Genomic DNA, 15412 nt, shown 5'->3' with positions numbered 1-15412 from the left:
ACACACACACACACACACACACACACACACACACACACACACACACACACACACACACACACACACACACACACACAGTGGGGCAAAAAAGTATTTAGTCAGCCACCGATTGTGCAAGTTCTCCCACTTAAAAATGTGAGAGAGGCCTGTAATTTTCATCATAGGTACACTTCAACTATGACAGACAAAATGAGGGAAAAAAATCCAGAAAAATCACATTGCAAATTATGGTGGAAAATAAGAATTTGGTCAATAACAAAAGTTTCTCAATACTTTGTTATATACCCTTTGTTGGCAATGACAGAGGTCAAACGTTTTCTGTCTTCAAGGTTTTCACACACTGTTGCTGGTATTTTGGCCCATTCCTCCATGCAGATCTCCTCTAGAGCAGTGATGTTTCGGGGCTGTTGCTGGGCAACACAGACTTTCAACTCCCTCCAAATACTTTATGGGGTTGAGATCTGGAGACTGGCTAGACCACTCCAGGACCTTGAAATGCTTCTTACGAAGCCACTCCTTCATTGCCCGGGCGGTGTGTTTGGAATCATTGTCATGCTGAAAGACCCAGCCATGTTTCATCTTCAATGCCCTTGCTGATGGAAGGAGGTTTTCACTCAAAATCTCACAATACATGGCCCCATTCCTTCTTTCCTTTACACGGATCAGTCGTCCTGGTCCCTTTGCAGAAAAACAGCCCCAAAGCATGATGTTTCCACCCCCATGCTTCACAGTAGGTATGGTGTTCTTTGGATGCAACTCAGCATTCTTTTTCCTCCAAACACAACGAGTTGAGTTTTTACCAAAAAGTTATATTTTGGTTTCATCTGACCATATGACATTCTCCCAATCTTCTTCTGGATCATCCAAATGCTCTCTAGCAAACTTCAGACGGGCCTGGACATGTACTGGCTTAAGCAGGGGGACACGCTGCTTACCTATTGCAGATTCAGTCTTCCCAGCCTGGTGCAGGTCTACAATTTTGTTTCTGGTGTCCTTTGACAGCTCTTTGGTCTTGGCCATAGTGGAGTTTGGAGTGTGACTGTTTGAGGTTGTGGACAGGTGTCTTTTATACTGATAACAAGTTCAAACATGTGCCATTAATACAGGTAATGAGTGGAGAACAGGAGGGTTTCTTAAAGAAGAAGTGACATGTCTGTGAGAGCCGGAATTCTTACTGTTTGGTAGGTGATCAAATACTTATGTCATGCAATAAAATGCAAATGAATTACTTAAAAATCAATGTGATTTTCTGATTTTTGTTTTAGATTCCGTCTCTCACAGTTGAAGTGTACCTATGATAAAAATTACAGACCTCTACATGCTTTGTAAGTAGGAAAACCTGCAAAATCGGCAGTGTATCAAATACTTGTTCTCCCCACTGTATATCCACAGTAAAAAGAGTCGTATATCGACATAACCGGATAGGCCACTCAGCAAGGAAGAAGCCACTGCTCCAAAACCGCCATAAAAAAGCCAGACTTCGTTTTGCAACTGCACATGGGGACAAAGATGGAAAAGTCCTCTCCTCTGGTCTGGTCTGATGAAACAAAAATAGACTGTTTGGCCATAATGACTATCGTTATGTTTGGAGGAAAAAGGGGGAGGCTTGCAAGCCGAAGAACACCATCCCAACCGTGAAGCACAGGGGTGGCAGCATCATGTTGTGGGGGTGCTTTGCTGCAGGAGAGGAACTGGTGCACTTCACAAAATGGATGGCTTCATGAGGCAGGAAAATGATGTGGATATATTGAAGTAACATCTCAAGACGTTTGTCAGGAGGTTAAAGCTTGGTCGCAAATGGGTCTTCCAAAAGGACAATGACCCCAAGCATACTACCAAAGTTGTTGCAAAATGGCTTAAGGACAACAAAGTCAAAGTATTGGAGTGGCCATCACAAAGCCCTGACCTCAATCCCATAGAACATTTGTGGGCAGAACTGAAAGTGTGTGCGAGCAAGGAGGTGTAATCTTTCGACTTCAACTGTGCATGCATACAGTAACAATAAAAATGTCAACTACTATCTAATAACAATTAAATAATAATAATAAAACGTACCGTTTTTCTACATTGTAGAATAATAGTGAAGACATCAAAACGATTAAATAAAACATAAATGGAATCATGTAGTAACCAAAAAAAGTGTAATATATTTTGTATTTGAGATTCTTCAAAGTAGCCACACTTTGCCTTGATGACAGCTTTGGCAGTGACCTGGAATGCATTTCAATTAATAGGTGTGCCTTGTTAAAAGTGAATTTGTGGAATTTCTTTCCTTCTTAATAAGTTTGAGCCAATCAGTTGTGTTGTGACAAGATAGCGGTGGTATACAGCAGTTAGCCCTATTTGGTAAAAGACCAAGTCCATATTATGGCAAGAACAGTTCAAATAGGCAAAGAGAAACGACAGTCCATCATTACTTTAAGACATGAAGGTCAGTCAATCTGGAACATTTTAAGAACTTTGAAAGTTTATCCAAGTGCAGTCGCAAAAACCACCAAGCGCTATGATGAAACAGGCTCTCATGAGGACCGCCACAGGAAAGGAAGAACCAGAGTTACCTCTTTTGCAGAGGATAAATCATTAGAGTTACCAGCGTCAAAAAGTTCAGCCCAAATAAATGCTTCACAGAGACAGACACATCAACAGTTCAGAGGGGACTGGGTGAATCAGGACTTCATGGTCAAATTGCTACAAAGAAACCACTACTAAAAGGACACCAATAAGAAGAGACTTGATTGGGACAAGAAACACAAGCAAAGGACATTAGACTGGTGGAAATCTGTCCTTTGGTCTGATGGGATTTTTGGTTCCAACAGCCGTGTCCTTGTGGGACGCAGAGTAGGTGAACGGTTGATCTCCGCATGTGTGGTTTCCACCGTGAAGCATGGAGGAGGTGTGATGGTTTGGGGGTGCTTTGCTGGTGACACTGTCAGTAATTTATTTAAAATTCAAGGCACACTTAACTAGCATGGCTACCACAACAGTCTGCAGCGATACGGCATCCCATCTGCTTTACGCTTAGTGGGACTATCATTTATTTTTCAACAGGACAATGACCCAACACACCTCCAGGCTGTGTAAGGGCTATTTGACCAAGAAGGAGAGTGATGGAGTGCTGCATCAGATGACCTGGCCTCCACAATCACCCGACCTCAACCCAATTGAGATGGTTTGGAATGAGTTGGACCAGGAAAAGCAGCCAAAAAGTGCTCAGCATAAAGAGCATAAAGACTGTTGGAAAGGCATTACAGGTGAAGCTGGTTGAGAGAATGCCAAGAGTGTAGAAAGCAGTCATCAAGGCAAAGGGTGGCTACTTTGAAGAATGAAAAATCTAAAATATATTTTGATTTGTTAACACTTTTGTGGTTACATGATTCCATGTGTGTTATTTCATAGTTTTGATGTATTCACTATTATTCTACAATGTAGAAAATAGTAAAAATGAAAACCCTTGAATGAGTAAGTCTCCAAACTTTTGACTGGTACTGTACATTAACAGCATAAACAAGTTGTACAACTACTAATAGGCCTACAATTAATAAAAACTACTACAACTTCTAATAAATACAACTGTAACAACTACCAATACAACTAATGAAAACAACTGCTACTAGTACAATTTAAAAAAATAAGTACCTATAATACATAAGGTATTCACACCTCTTGACTTATTCCACATTCTGTTGTGTTACAGACTGAATTTTAAAATGATGTATCCCTGATCTACACACAATGCCCCATAATGTCAAAAGCGGAATACAAAATTAAAAGCTGAACTGTCTTGAGTCAATAAGTATTCAACCCCTTTTTTTTATGGCAAGTCTCAATAAGTTCAGGAGTAAAAATGTGCTTAACAAATCACATAATAAGTTGCATGAACTCATTATGTCAATAATAATGTTTAATATGATTTGTGAATGACTACCTCATATCTGTACCCCACACATACAATTATCTTTAAGGTCCCTCAGTCGTGAAGTGAATTTCAAACACAGATTCAACCAAAAAGACCATGAGGATTTTCCAATGACTTGCAAAGGGCACTTATTGGAAGATGGGTAAAACATTTCTTTAAACAACATTTTTTTTTAAAGACATTGAATCTCTCTTTGAGCATGTTGTAGTTATTAATTACACCATCCAAAGTGTATCAACAGACCCAGTTACTACAAAGATGCAGGCGTCCTTCCTAACTTGGTGGCCGGAGAGGAAGGAAACCGCTCAGGGATTTCACCACGAGGCCAATGGAGACAGTAAGAGTTAAATGGCTGTGATAGGAGAACAATAATACATTTAAAAAACAGATTTTGAATAAAGCACTTGTACACAAGATAGTGTGCTAAACAACTCATTTGCACGGCTCTGCTGCGGTCATAGGTATGAGGCGGAGCCGAGTACCATAGATCAGCACAGCCGTGGTAAGGACCTCGAGTGTACAGCCGTTGCAGAACCTCGAGTGTACAATTGGTTTTCTACAATGGTTTACCAATTAAATAAAAAAACTTTAATTTGAATAATTGTATTCAGAGGTTACTATTTCATGCCTCAACAAAAATATAGGTCGTGCCCCAATTGTTGCAAGCCAAGCCGGCTGGCCGTTCATTCATGTGCTTAAATGTGTAAAAACATGATTTCACTTTGTCATATTGCGGTATTGTGTGTAGATGTGTGAGAAAAAAAATATTGAATCCATTTTGAATTCAGGCTGTAACACAACAAAATGTGGAATAAGGAGTATCAATACTTTCTGAAGTCATAGTACATACATGTTTATTTACAAATATCTGCACATGATGTTTCTATTAGTTAAAAACACAAGCAGATTGTTCTTAACAGGTGAAAACGGGCTTTCTTAAATCACAGTGTGATTGTCATGCCCTGATTACTGAAGGTAAAGTATTCCAGTCGGGCCTTGTATCCGAAAGATCTTGCTCTAACATCACGATGTCCCCCTTGTCATTGCTGCTGTTGTCGAATGGAGTAGTGTGACTCTTGTAAAGTTAGGTGTTCCTTAATATATACAGGGAAATGTAAGTTGACACATTCAAAAATACATTGGGTATCAATGCAATTGTCTTCTGTTTGGGAGTGACAGACAATTCAGTCATCCATATTTTGTGCAATGATGTCTTATAATGGTATCCAATAATTCATCTGCAAAAGATAGTTATAAATGACATCTGATCCACAAAGTAAGGTCTTATTTGTGTTTCGCCATAGTCTAGGATAGATAGAAGAAGTTGTGTTAGTAAGTATAAAGGCAACACTGATCAATCACAGTGTAGGCAAACAAAGTGGGAATGTTTGCATGTCCTTCGTGCTGCACAATGAATGTTTGCTCTGGTCAAAGACCCTGTTCTGCAATCATTCATTCAGTAGTTTTTAAAGGGTACAATAAAATACACACGATGGGATACACTACATTGAAGACATTGTATAGTCTTGAAACCATAGGCTGTTCCATCTACAGTACCAACAGTCCAAACAAAGCTATTTCTCCACACTTCAGAACACCCACAAAGTCCCCACGTTGAGAGGATTACATTTGCTTTGTCATTATCACCAAACTCGGGCAGTTGGATGTGCACAGAAGTGGCTTGTGTCACTAAGTGGATGTCAGAATTTAGAAATATAATTTTTAAACGTTATTGTCCACACAGTGTGGAGACAACAGGCTTACCTTGACTGGTTTCTTAGTCTTGGCTGGCCCCTCGTCGTCATCTGCCTCCTCGTGCTCTTTGACCCCCTGGGTGAGGTTGGTGTAGTTAGCCAGCTTGTTGAGAAGCGAGGACACCATGGGGTTGCTGTCCATCTCTTCCTGTGAGCAAAAAAATACCATGAAACAAAAAGTGTCATACCACCTCTTAGCATTCAAGCTCTCTGCATAAGGGTCAAGGAAATAACTTGAGAACTGCAATGATGGGAGAAACGGTCAAGAGGAATTTAGAAACTGCAGAGAAATCAAATGAGATTAGAAAATCTTTGCTGGATCAAATTATAGTAGAGAAGTAGAAATAGTCCATAATTCATGTTATTCATAGGATTCAATATAATGTATCACTAGCATAGAGAGGTTAGAGCAGCCAAATGGCATTAGACAGTGAATAGAAATAACAGAGAAAGCCCCTGCCGCACAGTTGTCATCTCACTCCATTTAGCATCGAATCCCTGACCAACAGACCTAAGTCAAAGCTTAGGTCAAAGGTCAAATGAAATACTACAGATAACATTATATATAAATCAAGGCTGTTGGATGTTGACAGTTACCTCAAAGAGGGCCATGTTCTTCCCATCGTATAGATTCCCTTTGTCATTGTCTGTGTTGTTTATGAACGGACTGCTTTCCTTTGGCATGCCATCGCCTGTGGAAGCAGAAGAGAGTTTTTGAAAAAACAAACCTCCATTAAAGTCATTGAAGTGGAAAAGATCATTTTAAAATGACTGTATCGGCTGAGGTAGGTTAACTGGCTGTTAACCAGAGATCAACCAGAAAACTTATGGTAAAAGCTCAAACCAACCAGGGCCTGGTTTCCCAAAAGTGAAATTGTTAGAATCTTTATAGGAGCATTTGTAAATCTCAAAGCTGTTTCCTAAAACCATCGTTATTAATGTTGCACTTGAAAGCGACTCGTAATCTACCCCTGCCTCAGACCACTCGTAGAACAGCTAAGGGCACTGTTAGATAACCTTTACCCTCCCGTGTCACTTTATACACAGAAGATCTCCACTAAACATAGAATCATATGGTTTATCCGTTTCTCTGTGAAAAAGTTGCCAATATGTTTTCAATTGATACAAACAACGTACAGTTTAAAAATTCTTCAAATGAAAACCGAGCTGACTGCATTAAAATATAAACAGTAGGCTATAGGCCTATTTGAATCATATTGAAATACATTTCATGTTTAATCAATTGAGTTCTATTTTCAGCCGCAGGTGATACCATCGCTCAAGGAGCTGATCCGTCATCAGTACTGTGAAATAAATGTAATGTTAAAATAGCATTCCCTATTCAAGTATGACTCAAAAGCAGCGTTCCCCTTCTTTCGATCCCATCTGTATCGACATGTTCAAACGACGCACTTAGCGAACATTCCCTCTGCGTGGTGTTTTGGGAAACGTATGTTAAATCTTTGGCCACTGTAGGATAGAGCCCATTGTTAAATACACTCGTACGCCTAAATTCCACCATTAATGGGAAACGGACCCAGTTTGTTTGGAAGACAAGAAAATGAATCAAACTTTCACTTCACCGAGTTTCAGCTCAGCCCCATAGATTTTCTTTTACTGGGACATTGGGGGGATATGATGGTGATCGATGTCTGGTGGTAATGGGTCATTGATCCAGCTATTACAGCTTGTAATGGAAGTTCTGGATGAATCACGAACACACACATATCCTCCTCATGGTTGAGATGGTTCACAAACATGTAGTACGAGTATGTAATTATAGTTCGCTAGAAGCAACAAATATTCATTGATTACATTGAGTCGATGGCTAAAAATAGAGTTGGCTAAAAAATATCTAAAATTATGACCGCTACAGAAGGCAGTGACAAGTGGAGATGATTCTTATTTAGCCACTCATTTCCAATGGGTTCTGTTTTAGCATTAGCGTCAGTCTGGCTAGCCGATACCATCAACAGAGGAAAAACTACAGACCCAGACAGAGCGTGAAGACTAAACAAACAATGGGAATGAGTTATTTTGGTCTGTGTTACAAAAGCAGGCCTAACAGCCGACTTGTTACAACTATCAAAAGAAAATGAGAGATAATTGAGGCAATTTACGCAATCTTATGATTCTGTTTTGCCAAATAAAGTTCCCTCAAAAAGGGTTGATAAGATGTTTTAGGGCCTACTAAATTGCATTAATCAATCACTACACTATTTATTTGGCAATGTAAGTCTCTACATTGTTCACCTTGCAACACTAAAATAGTCATCTTAAACATGCATGCATAATTCATCCCATATATTTGATCTAATGCTTTAGCTTTTCAGAGGCTAAGAGTATGACATTTCCTCTTGTGAGGAATTGTATATCAACACACAGCAGACTGGAATGTCAGAGTTGGCTTCTTTCATGTGTCTGGCAACAGCTTACGCTGCCATTCCGCCCACCTGAGGCCTAACAGCGTGTGGGGACAGAACATTCTGGCACCAAACTGTGAGCCGAGCCGGCCCTTTACCCAGCATTCTGCAGAGCATCGCGCAGAGCAAGTGTTTAGAGTAAGCAGAATAGCAGACAGCCTCTAAATGGGGGTTGAGATACCGTAGGTCTACGTATGGCGCTACCAAGACACCATTTTGCGAGCGTCTCATGTTTCAATACTCAATAGCCAGTGTCTCCTTTCCGTACCCATTTATGTGAGTATGTAAGTCAACCAAATTCATTCATTCAGACCTGGTGAAGTGTGACCTGTGTGCTTTCGTCGGTGTAACTTTTGCTGCTTGATCCAGCTGCTGGGAATAAGAAGCTTGCAGCCTAAGCCCTGTGGTAATTGTAAAGAAAGTCAGAATGTCATTGTGTGATAGGGGCCTTTAAAGCGGACTAGAGGGCAGAGATATTATGGCAAATAAATTGATTGTGTGTGTGGGGAAGGATAACATAAATATAGGGAATGGGAGTAAATATGTGGCGGCGTTCGAGGCAAGAGGAAGCGATTCCATGTCACACTCTTGCACTGACAGACTGTACAGTACGATCTACAGACTTTAATGACGCTAAATCCCAATGTCATCAAATCCCCTTTGAACCGAGGGTTAATTCCTGTGTGCTGTGTCTAATATTAGTGTGGTACTTTTCTACTTGCAGCATGCCACGTGTGTAAGAGAAGCACAGTGTAAGGATGTCAGCGGGGGAGGGATCCAGCAAGAATCCTGGAAGTCAGGATTGCTTTTCAATGGGGGATTATAGCAACTATTTATGGTTCCAATAGCAGGTGGTTCTATGACCTGTGGAAAATGAAAGTAAAAATGACATCCGTTAACATTTGAGTAATTTAGCAGATGATCTTATCCAGATTGAAATGCACTCACTACTGTAAGTCAAACTAATTCATACTTGTTCCCCAGTGGGAATTGAACCCTCAACCCTGGTGTTGCAAGAGCCAGTCTCTACCAACTGAGCGACACGGGATCATTTGCTCAGAGACAATTCAACATTTGTTATTCATGTTCCGATGTCATAAGCCCGTCCATATTAAAGAACATCTTCAAAAAGGTTCAGGTGAAGTTCATAAATCTAATCAACATAAAACACCTAACGCATTGTACCGACCCTCAGTTTCCCAGAGCTATAAATGTAGATTTTAAATTGGTTTGTTCGAGCTCCTGAATGCTGATTGGCTGACAGCCGTGGTATATCAGACGTGCATGACAAAACATTTATTTTTACTGCTCGAATTACGTTGATAACCAGTTTATAATAGCAATAAGGCACCACTGGGGCTTGTGGTATATGGCCAATATTCCATGGCTAAGGGCTGTATCCAGACAATCCGGGTTGCGTCGTGCGCAAGAACAGTCCTTAGCCGTGGTATATTGGCCATATACACCACACTCCCTCAAGCTTTATTGCTTAAGCGATCAATCCCAAAGACTCTGCAGAAAACCTGTATCATGTCCAATCATGAGACATCCCAGCAGACATCACAGCAGGTGATAAGATACAAAGTCCCACAGTGAGCATTAAAACATCCTCACCATGGCAAAGGAATTGACACTGATCCCTGACACTCACAGGATAGATCCATGTGCCAACTAGCCTGTGCCCAGTCCCCAACAACCGGATGTTCCGGTTTTCATGGGAACGGAAAGAGAGCCTGTGAAGCAACTTCCACTTTTGGACGGTAACAAGGTGACACTCCATCCTAACTCCTCCTTTAAATTGACTGGATTGGTAGGACAGCAGAAGAGATCCTCCCAACACTTTTTTTCTCTTCTTCTTCCTGTCAAGACCAATATGTAAGAATCTAAAAGTTTGAGCATGTGTGTGTGTGTGGGGGGGGTGGGCGAGTGTTGAAGGAGGGAGTGGGGAGGGACGTTGAGGGAGCAGTTGGAAAAGTCCCAGGAGGCACGGTCCACTTTCATATGGGCTAGCCTACTAAGGCCAAACTGGTGACCTAGTTTATGGACATGTGGGCACATCATCGCTGGGCATCGTACGTGCCTATTCATCCCTTCTCAAGATAGGCAGCTACCAATGGACTGGTCTACCTCTTCAAATCAGAGAACTAACTAACTAACGAGAAAGAGAGAAAGAGATACACACAGAGGTCTAAAAGGGGGCGGTTCGGGAAAGAGTATACCGTGTCCATTGATGGGGCAGGCGGTTGTTATTCTCCGCAGCGATGTTGCCTGTCTCCCCATGTTGCGTAACTTTAGCTGGCTACTCTAGAAGAATACCTGAATCCTCGTCATTCCTCTCTAAATCTGTGCACAACAAATGCTCACACGCCATGTCCGGACCCAGTTCAGCTCACAAAGAAGATATGGGACATTTTGCCATTTTCACTGTGTTCTCTTGGTCGGAGACTGCATAGTACGGATTGATGCATCTACGTCAAGAGTATAAAAGTCAAACTACCCCAGAGCTTTGCCTGGCCATGCATTAAACAAGTCTCTTCTGCATCGTAATGTAAGAATCTTACATTGGGCCTACCCTTTGCAGCACTGTGTGTATATAGGGACTGAGAAAGACCCAACAGTTAGGCATATCCCAGTCAAAACCCTTGTTATTGCAGCAGACATCTTACTGAGGCTGTGGATGAAGGCCTACAACAAAATGTTCCATTGAAGCTCCCCAGGAACTGCCGCCCAGAAGAAATATCAGCCTGCGCAGAGAAGCACAAGATTGAACTTCACTGAACTTTCTAGAGTTTTCCCTGTTAGTTAACACTATCAATGTGTCCGTTTACTGTGGGAATTGTGATCGAATCAACGCAATATTAGCCACTTTCAGTGCAACATACCGAAAACAAAATGAACTATGCAAAACTAACTATAAAAGAGATTTTGTTGCAGGCAGAGCGCATCGGAGTAGGATTCTATTGCATTGACAGGCACGACTCAGAGCTGCAGTAGGTATATATGCAAATAGATCATTGTATGGATCTGCCATTCACTTTTAACTGGACTGTATTTACAGCATCAGCAGTCGTGAGTAGATGCGCTTGTTGAGATCAAAGCGAGAGCTAGCGACCATGTTTGTACATTTGTTCATATCCTTTGCTAGTTAGTTAGTTATTTATTAGCCCAGTTATAGATCATTTGTGGTCAGCAATGGGGGGGGGGGGGGGGGAGTGATTGCTTGCTACAAGAGCACAAAACGTGTGCATTTCTAGATATCTTTGAAAGGCGAGTCAGGTGAACAGCTTTTTTTTGTGTATTTTGAGACAGGCTTGAATAAGCTAAGTAGCCAATAGGCAGAGGGTAGCATAATTGGTCTGATTCTCTGTAATAATGGTATGGGAATAATGAAGTCAAAGGTGAATTTATACAGTTCAATTGCAATCGTGAGACAGGATTAGCAGTTCAAATTCAATTTACAAGGTGTCAACAGGCAGACATGCCAGAACTACCCATGCAATCCCAGTCCATCCAATCCGAGAAGTTGCATAACTTGCACTGCATGAATTTAGCCAGGAATACAGCAGTAGCCGACATTCCCTTTAACTCCAGTTCTCACAACTTTCCTATTCCCAAATGTTTTGATCAGAGCGAGAGGCTGCACAACAGATTTCTGATACGAAGGTTGACAATATTATTGCCTTTATTTAACCAGGTTTGTTATTGAGGACACATTCATCTTTTTCAATACAATGACCTGAGGGTCAGACAATGAAGGGGCAGGTTCTGCAAATAATCGTCTATATTTCTTGCTGTCTTGCTGTTGTGCCATTGGTGAAAGTTGTGTAAAACCTAACCAATGTGCTCCAATGAAGCATACAATGGCAACACAAAGTCTACTGTAAACAGCACTAATGAACTGAGAAAGAGACCAGAATCAAGACTCATTTAGTCAATTTATGTCAAGGAATTTGCATTTTACAAAGCAATGTCCCACAAAAATTTGGTTGAGTTGAAAAAGGTTGTGAGTAGCCAATGAGTTGCCAACAAGGAAGTGAGACTCCATAGACTCCATTACTCAGTCCGGCTTTCAACTTACTCTTGAATGCTGTAATAGTAGAAGGCACATCGTGTCATTTTGAAATTGGGTGGTACATAATCAGTTTTCCTCTTGTCATGTCAGTCATTACATACCATAGAGAGCTATTTATCATTTGTCAGAAATGTCCAGATCAACTAGCTCATGTCAGCTAATCTTTTTTAGCTAGGTTTTTTTTAAACATGAGATTTTATTGTAATGTTTGAGTCACTCAAATATCACATGAATACACATTAGGCATGGCAAAATGTATGGAATTGCAAGAAAATTAACTTTTAAAACTGCAATATACTCTGCACCCCATGACAAAATGTGTAGAATTGCAGGAAATAAGCTTAAAACCTGTTAAATTTTCTCTCCGCCTACAGGAGGGGTGTGAACAGTGTGTCATGAACAGTGCTTGTTCCCATAGAAATAGACACCCGAGGCGGCCTGAGTGCTGGAAGGGTGGCCTGAGTGAAAACGTTTGGGAATCCCTGCTCTAATCAGGGAAAGATTTAGACCTGAGACACCAGGTGGGTGCACACAAAAAGAGCATTACTCCGGACCTCGTGAGGCAAGATTTGAATACCCATGCTATAAAGTCTATGTTCCAATATCCACAATTGCATGCCACCTAGAATGCAATACATGGCCAATACTGTGCATTACCTCATTCTAAGTCCTATGTTTAGCTAGTATCAAAATTGGAACAGCAACCGACCCACAGCAAAAGAAACCTTCCAAGTCAGAAACCAGGAATATTGGTGAACATCCCTCTACAAAACGAGTCGATATTCATGCTTCCTTCAAACAGAGAGGAGTAGGAAGACAAGAAAGAAGGGAAACCGTGCACCTGTGCTGTGTGACTGAGCTTCAGGTAGCAGTGAACTAATAGGGAGGCCAAGCGTCTCAGTCTCTATGGTAATAAATGGCCACACACACACTATTTATAACCGCTAAGCTCCCCTCAGTGGAAGCTCTGTACAGTAAGCTTCCTAGCACTCCCAACGTTAGTTTGCCTATGGTTCACGGTACGAGAGAGAGAGAGAGAGAGAGAGAGAGAGAGAGAGAGAGAGAGAGAGAGTCAGAAACTATTCCCTTCAATCGCTTTACCTCGCCTTACTCCAACTCAAGACCAGTACAGACATCAAATGTCATCCCAGGTAAATAAATCCACTTAAAATACCAAGTTTGGAAAAACGTATGCACTCACAACTGTAAGTCACTCTGGATAAGAGCGTCTGCTAAATGAATAAAAATGCAAATGTAAAACATTCTACAAGAGAGAAATGAACACAAAACAAAAACATAAAGCCGACAACTACAGAAAACCTATAGAACACCATAGAACGCTCCGTCAACAGCCAATCAATAGGTTAGTACAGCAGCCTTTGCAGCCCATGATAACTAGGTAGCAGCCTGCATCTAGGGGGGTAAGAAAGTCAAGCGTAGCGAGATAGAAGTCTGACTCTAGGGGGTATAAAAAATCCTCCAGGTGAGAGTCGCCCAGGCACTTACCCCTCCGTCGCGACTGCGAGCCTTCCCCTTGCTCCATGCTGGAGTGGAGAGGGGCTGAAGGGGGAGACGTCCCTGTAGTGCTGCTGCTGTTACGGGGTCCCAGGTGATGGAGGAGAGGACGGGAGCTGTGTGGCTATGGTAGAGACGCTACGTCGCTGAGCGCTCTGTGAGTGAGGACCAGCTCAGTGTGTGTGTGTGTGTGTGTGTATATGTGTGTGTGTGTGTGTGTGTGTGTGTGTGTGTGTGTGTGTGTGTGTGTGTGTGTGTGTGTGTGTGTGTGTGTGTGTGTGTGTGTGTGTGTGTGTGTGTGTGTGTGTGTGTGTGTGTGTGTGTGTGTGTGTGTGTGTGTGTGTGTGAGTGAGTGAGTGAGTGAGTGAGAGAGAAGACACTGGCTGATGGAGATGGCAGCAGCCACGCATCCCAGCCCCCACTCCACTCCTGATCATCACTGCCTCACACTCTCTCTCTCTCACACACACTCAGAGGGGAGGAGCAGCAAAAGAGGGCAAGAGGAAGGCAGGAAGAGGGAGAAAGTGAGAGTTGGAGAGAGGATGAGTGAGAGAGAGACAAGTAGGAGGAGTAAGGGAGAGATGTGCAGTTGCTCCTCTACCCATGAACAGCTAACGCTCCATTATATTCCAAGCCTCTGAACAGAGGAGAAACAAGGGTTTACATTACCACACACATCCTGCAGGCAGACAGTACAGACACTCGCATCCTCAGAACACAAACACAATTGCCTACATGGTAACACACATTCTGTCCTAAATGCCCACAAGGGACATTATCCACGATCTGCCTGCCTTGAAACAAAACGGAGACCTTCGTGGGAAAGCCCCGTGCATGGCTAAGCAAGTGCCTCTCGTCCATGACAGGTCAGATTCATTACAAAACAGCAAAAGCTAGAGTGCAATCAATGACTGAATATTTTGCATCAAGCAAGGTTGATAAAACAAGGGCACTTATCGCAAGAATAATGTGAGAGTGAAGTGGAGAATTGGGTTTGAGAACATAATGAGTTTAACTGTCGTTGGACTGTCAGTTGACTTTGCAGTTGGATGTGAAGTTGGATGTTTGGAGTATAGAAGGGGATGATGCCTAGTGTATGGTGCCTGCACTAGGGTGCCGGTGCTAGGGTGCCGGTGCTAGGGTGCCGGTGCCTGCTAAAGCTGATCAATGCAAGTTCTACTAGGGTTTGACATATGACAACTTTGCTCCTGGACTGTATGTTAGTCACATGGTACTGTAGGTGTCGGAGGTGGACAGTTGAGCTGTAACCTCACTACTGGGACTTAGTGAGATGAGCCTAATCCCAACCTTAGATCACTGTGGTCAAAACAACCACACAGTAAAACAACAGGACAACGATACGATAAAACATTACTTTGCCGTTTGACACTCTCTCTAAATCAGTCGATGTATTGCAACAGACTTCTGTGCAAAACAATAGAACCCAATCTAATAGTATTTATTACCTGTAGCAAGAGGACATGGTCTGGTAAACTGTTTTTCCCTTTAATTTTTCCTTGAGAAACAGTTGCATATTCTAATACCTTTTTTACCTGCCTTTTCAAGCAAAAGGGCTGTCAATGAGAGTGTCAGAACAGCCCATAGCCTAAGTCGTCCTAGGAAGAGTTTAACCAATCTGGTTTGAGATTTAGAATTCAAACGGATGCCAACATGGTGGACTGGTTTGCCAAGCGTTGTACCTGTAACCAGGCAGAGAGAGAGAACTGTAATG

At 42.0% G+C, this 15412-nt stretch overlaps 1 protein-coding gene across 7 annotated transcripts in view; it reads right to left on the bottom strand.

Annotated features, from left to right (window-relative positions):
- The window catches only part of slc12a7b (solute carrier family 12 member 7b), a 72752-nt gene that overhangs the window by 33318 nt on the left and 24022 nt on the right, over positions 1-15412 (bottom strand). For 6 of the 7 annotated variants that reach the window (XM_046355883.1, XM_046355882.1, XM_046355887.1 and 3 more), the window contains 2 exons: positions 6268-6362; positions 5681-5818 (listed from right to left, as the gene is read on the bottom strand). In XM_046355883.1, coding sequence (XP_046211839.1) covers positions 5681-5818; positions 6268-6362 — 233 coding nt within the window. Of the gene's footprint in view, positions 1-5680; positions 5819-6267; positions 6363-13671; positions 13933-15412 lie in introns of those variants that run through there. The other variant, XM_046355885.1, reaches the window with a different exon arrangement.

Source organism: Oncorhynchus gorbuscha, linkage group LG07, assembly GCF_021184085.1.
Source record: "Oncorhynchus gorbuscha isolate QuinsamMale2020 ecotype Even-year linkage group LG07, OgorEven_v1.0, whole genome shotgun sequence".
Taxonomy (NCBI): domain Eukaryota; kingdom Metazoa; phylum Chordata; class Actinopteri; order Salmoniformes; family Salmonidae; genus Oncorhynchus; species Oncorhynchus gorbuscha.
Note: the sequence above shows the minus strand (reverse complement) of the source record. Positions and strands in the feature narration are given on the sequence as shown.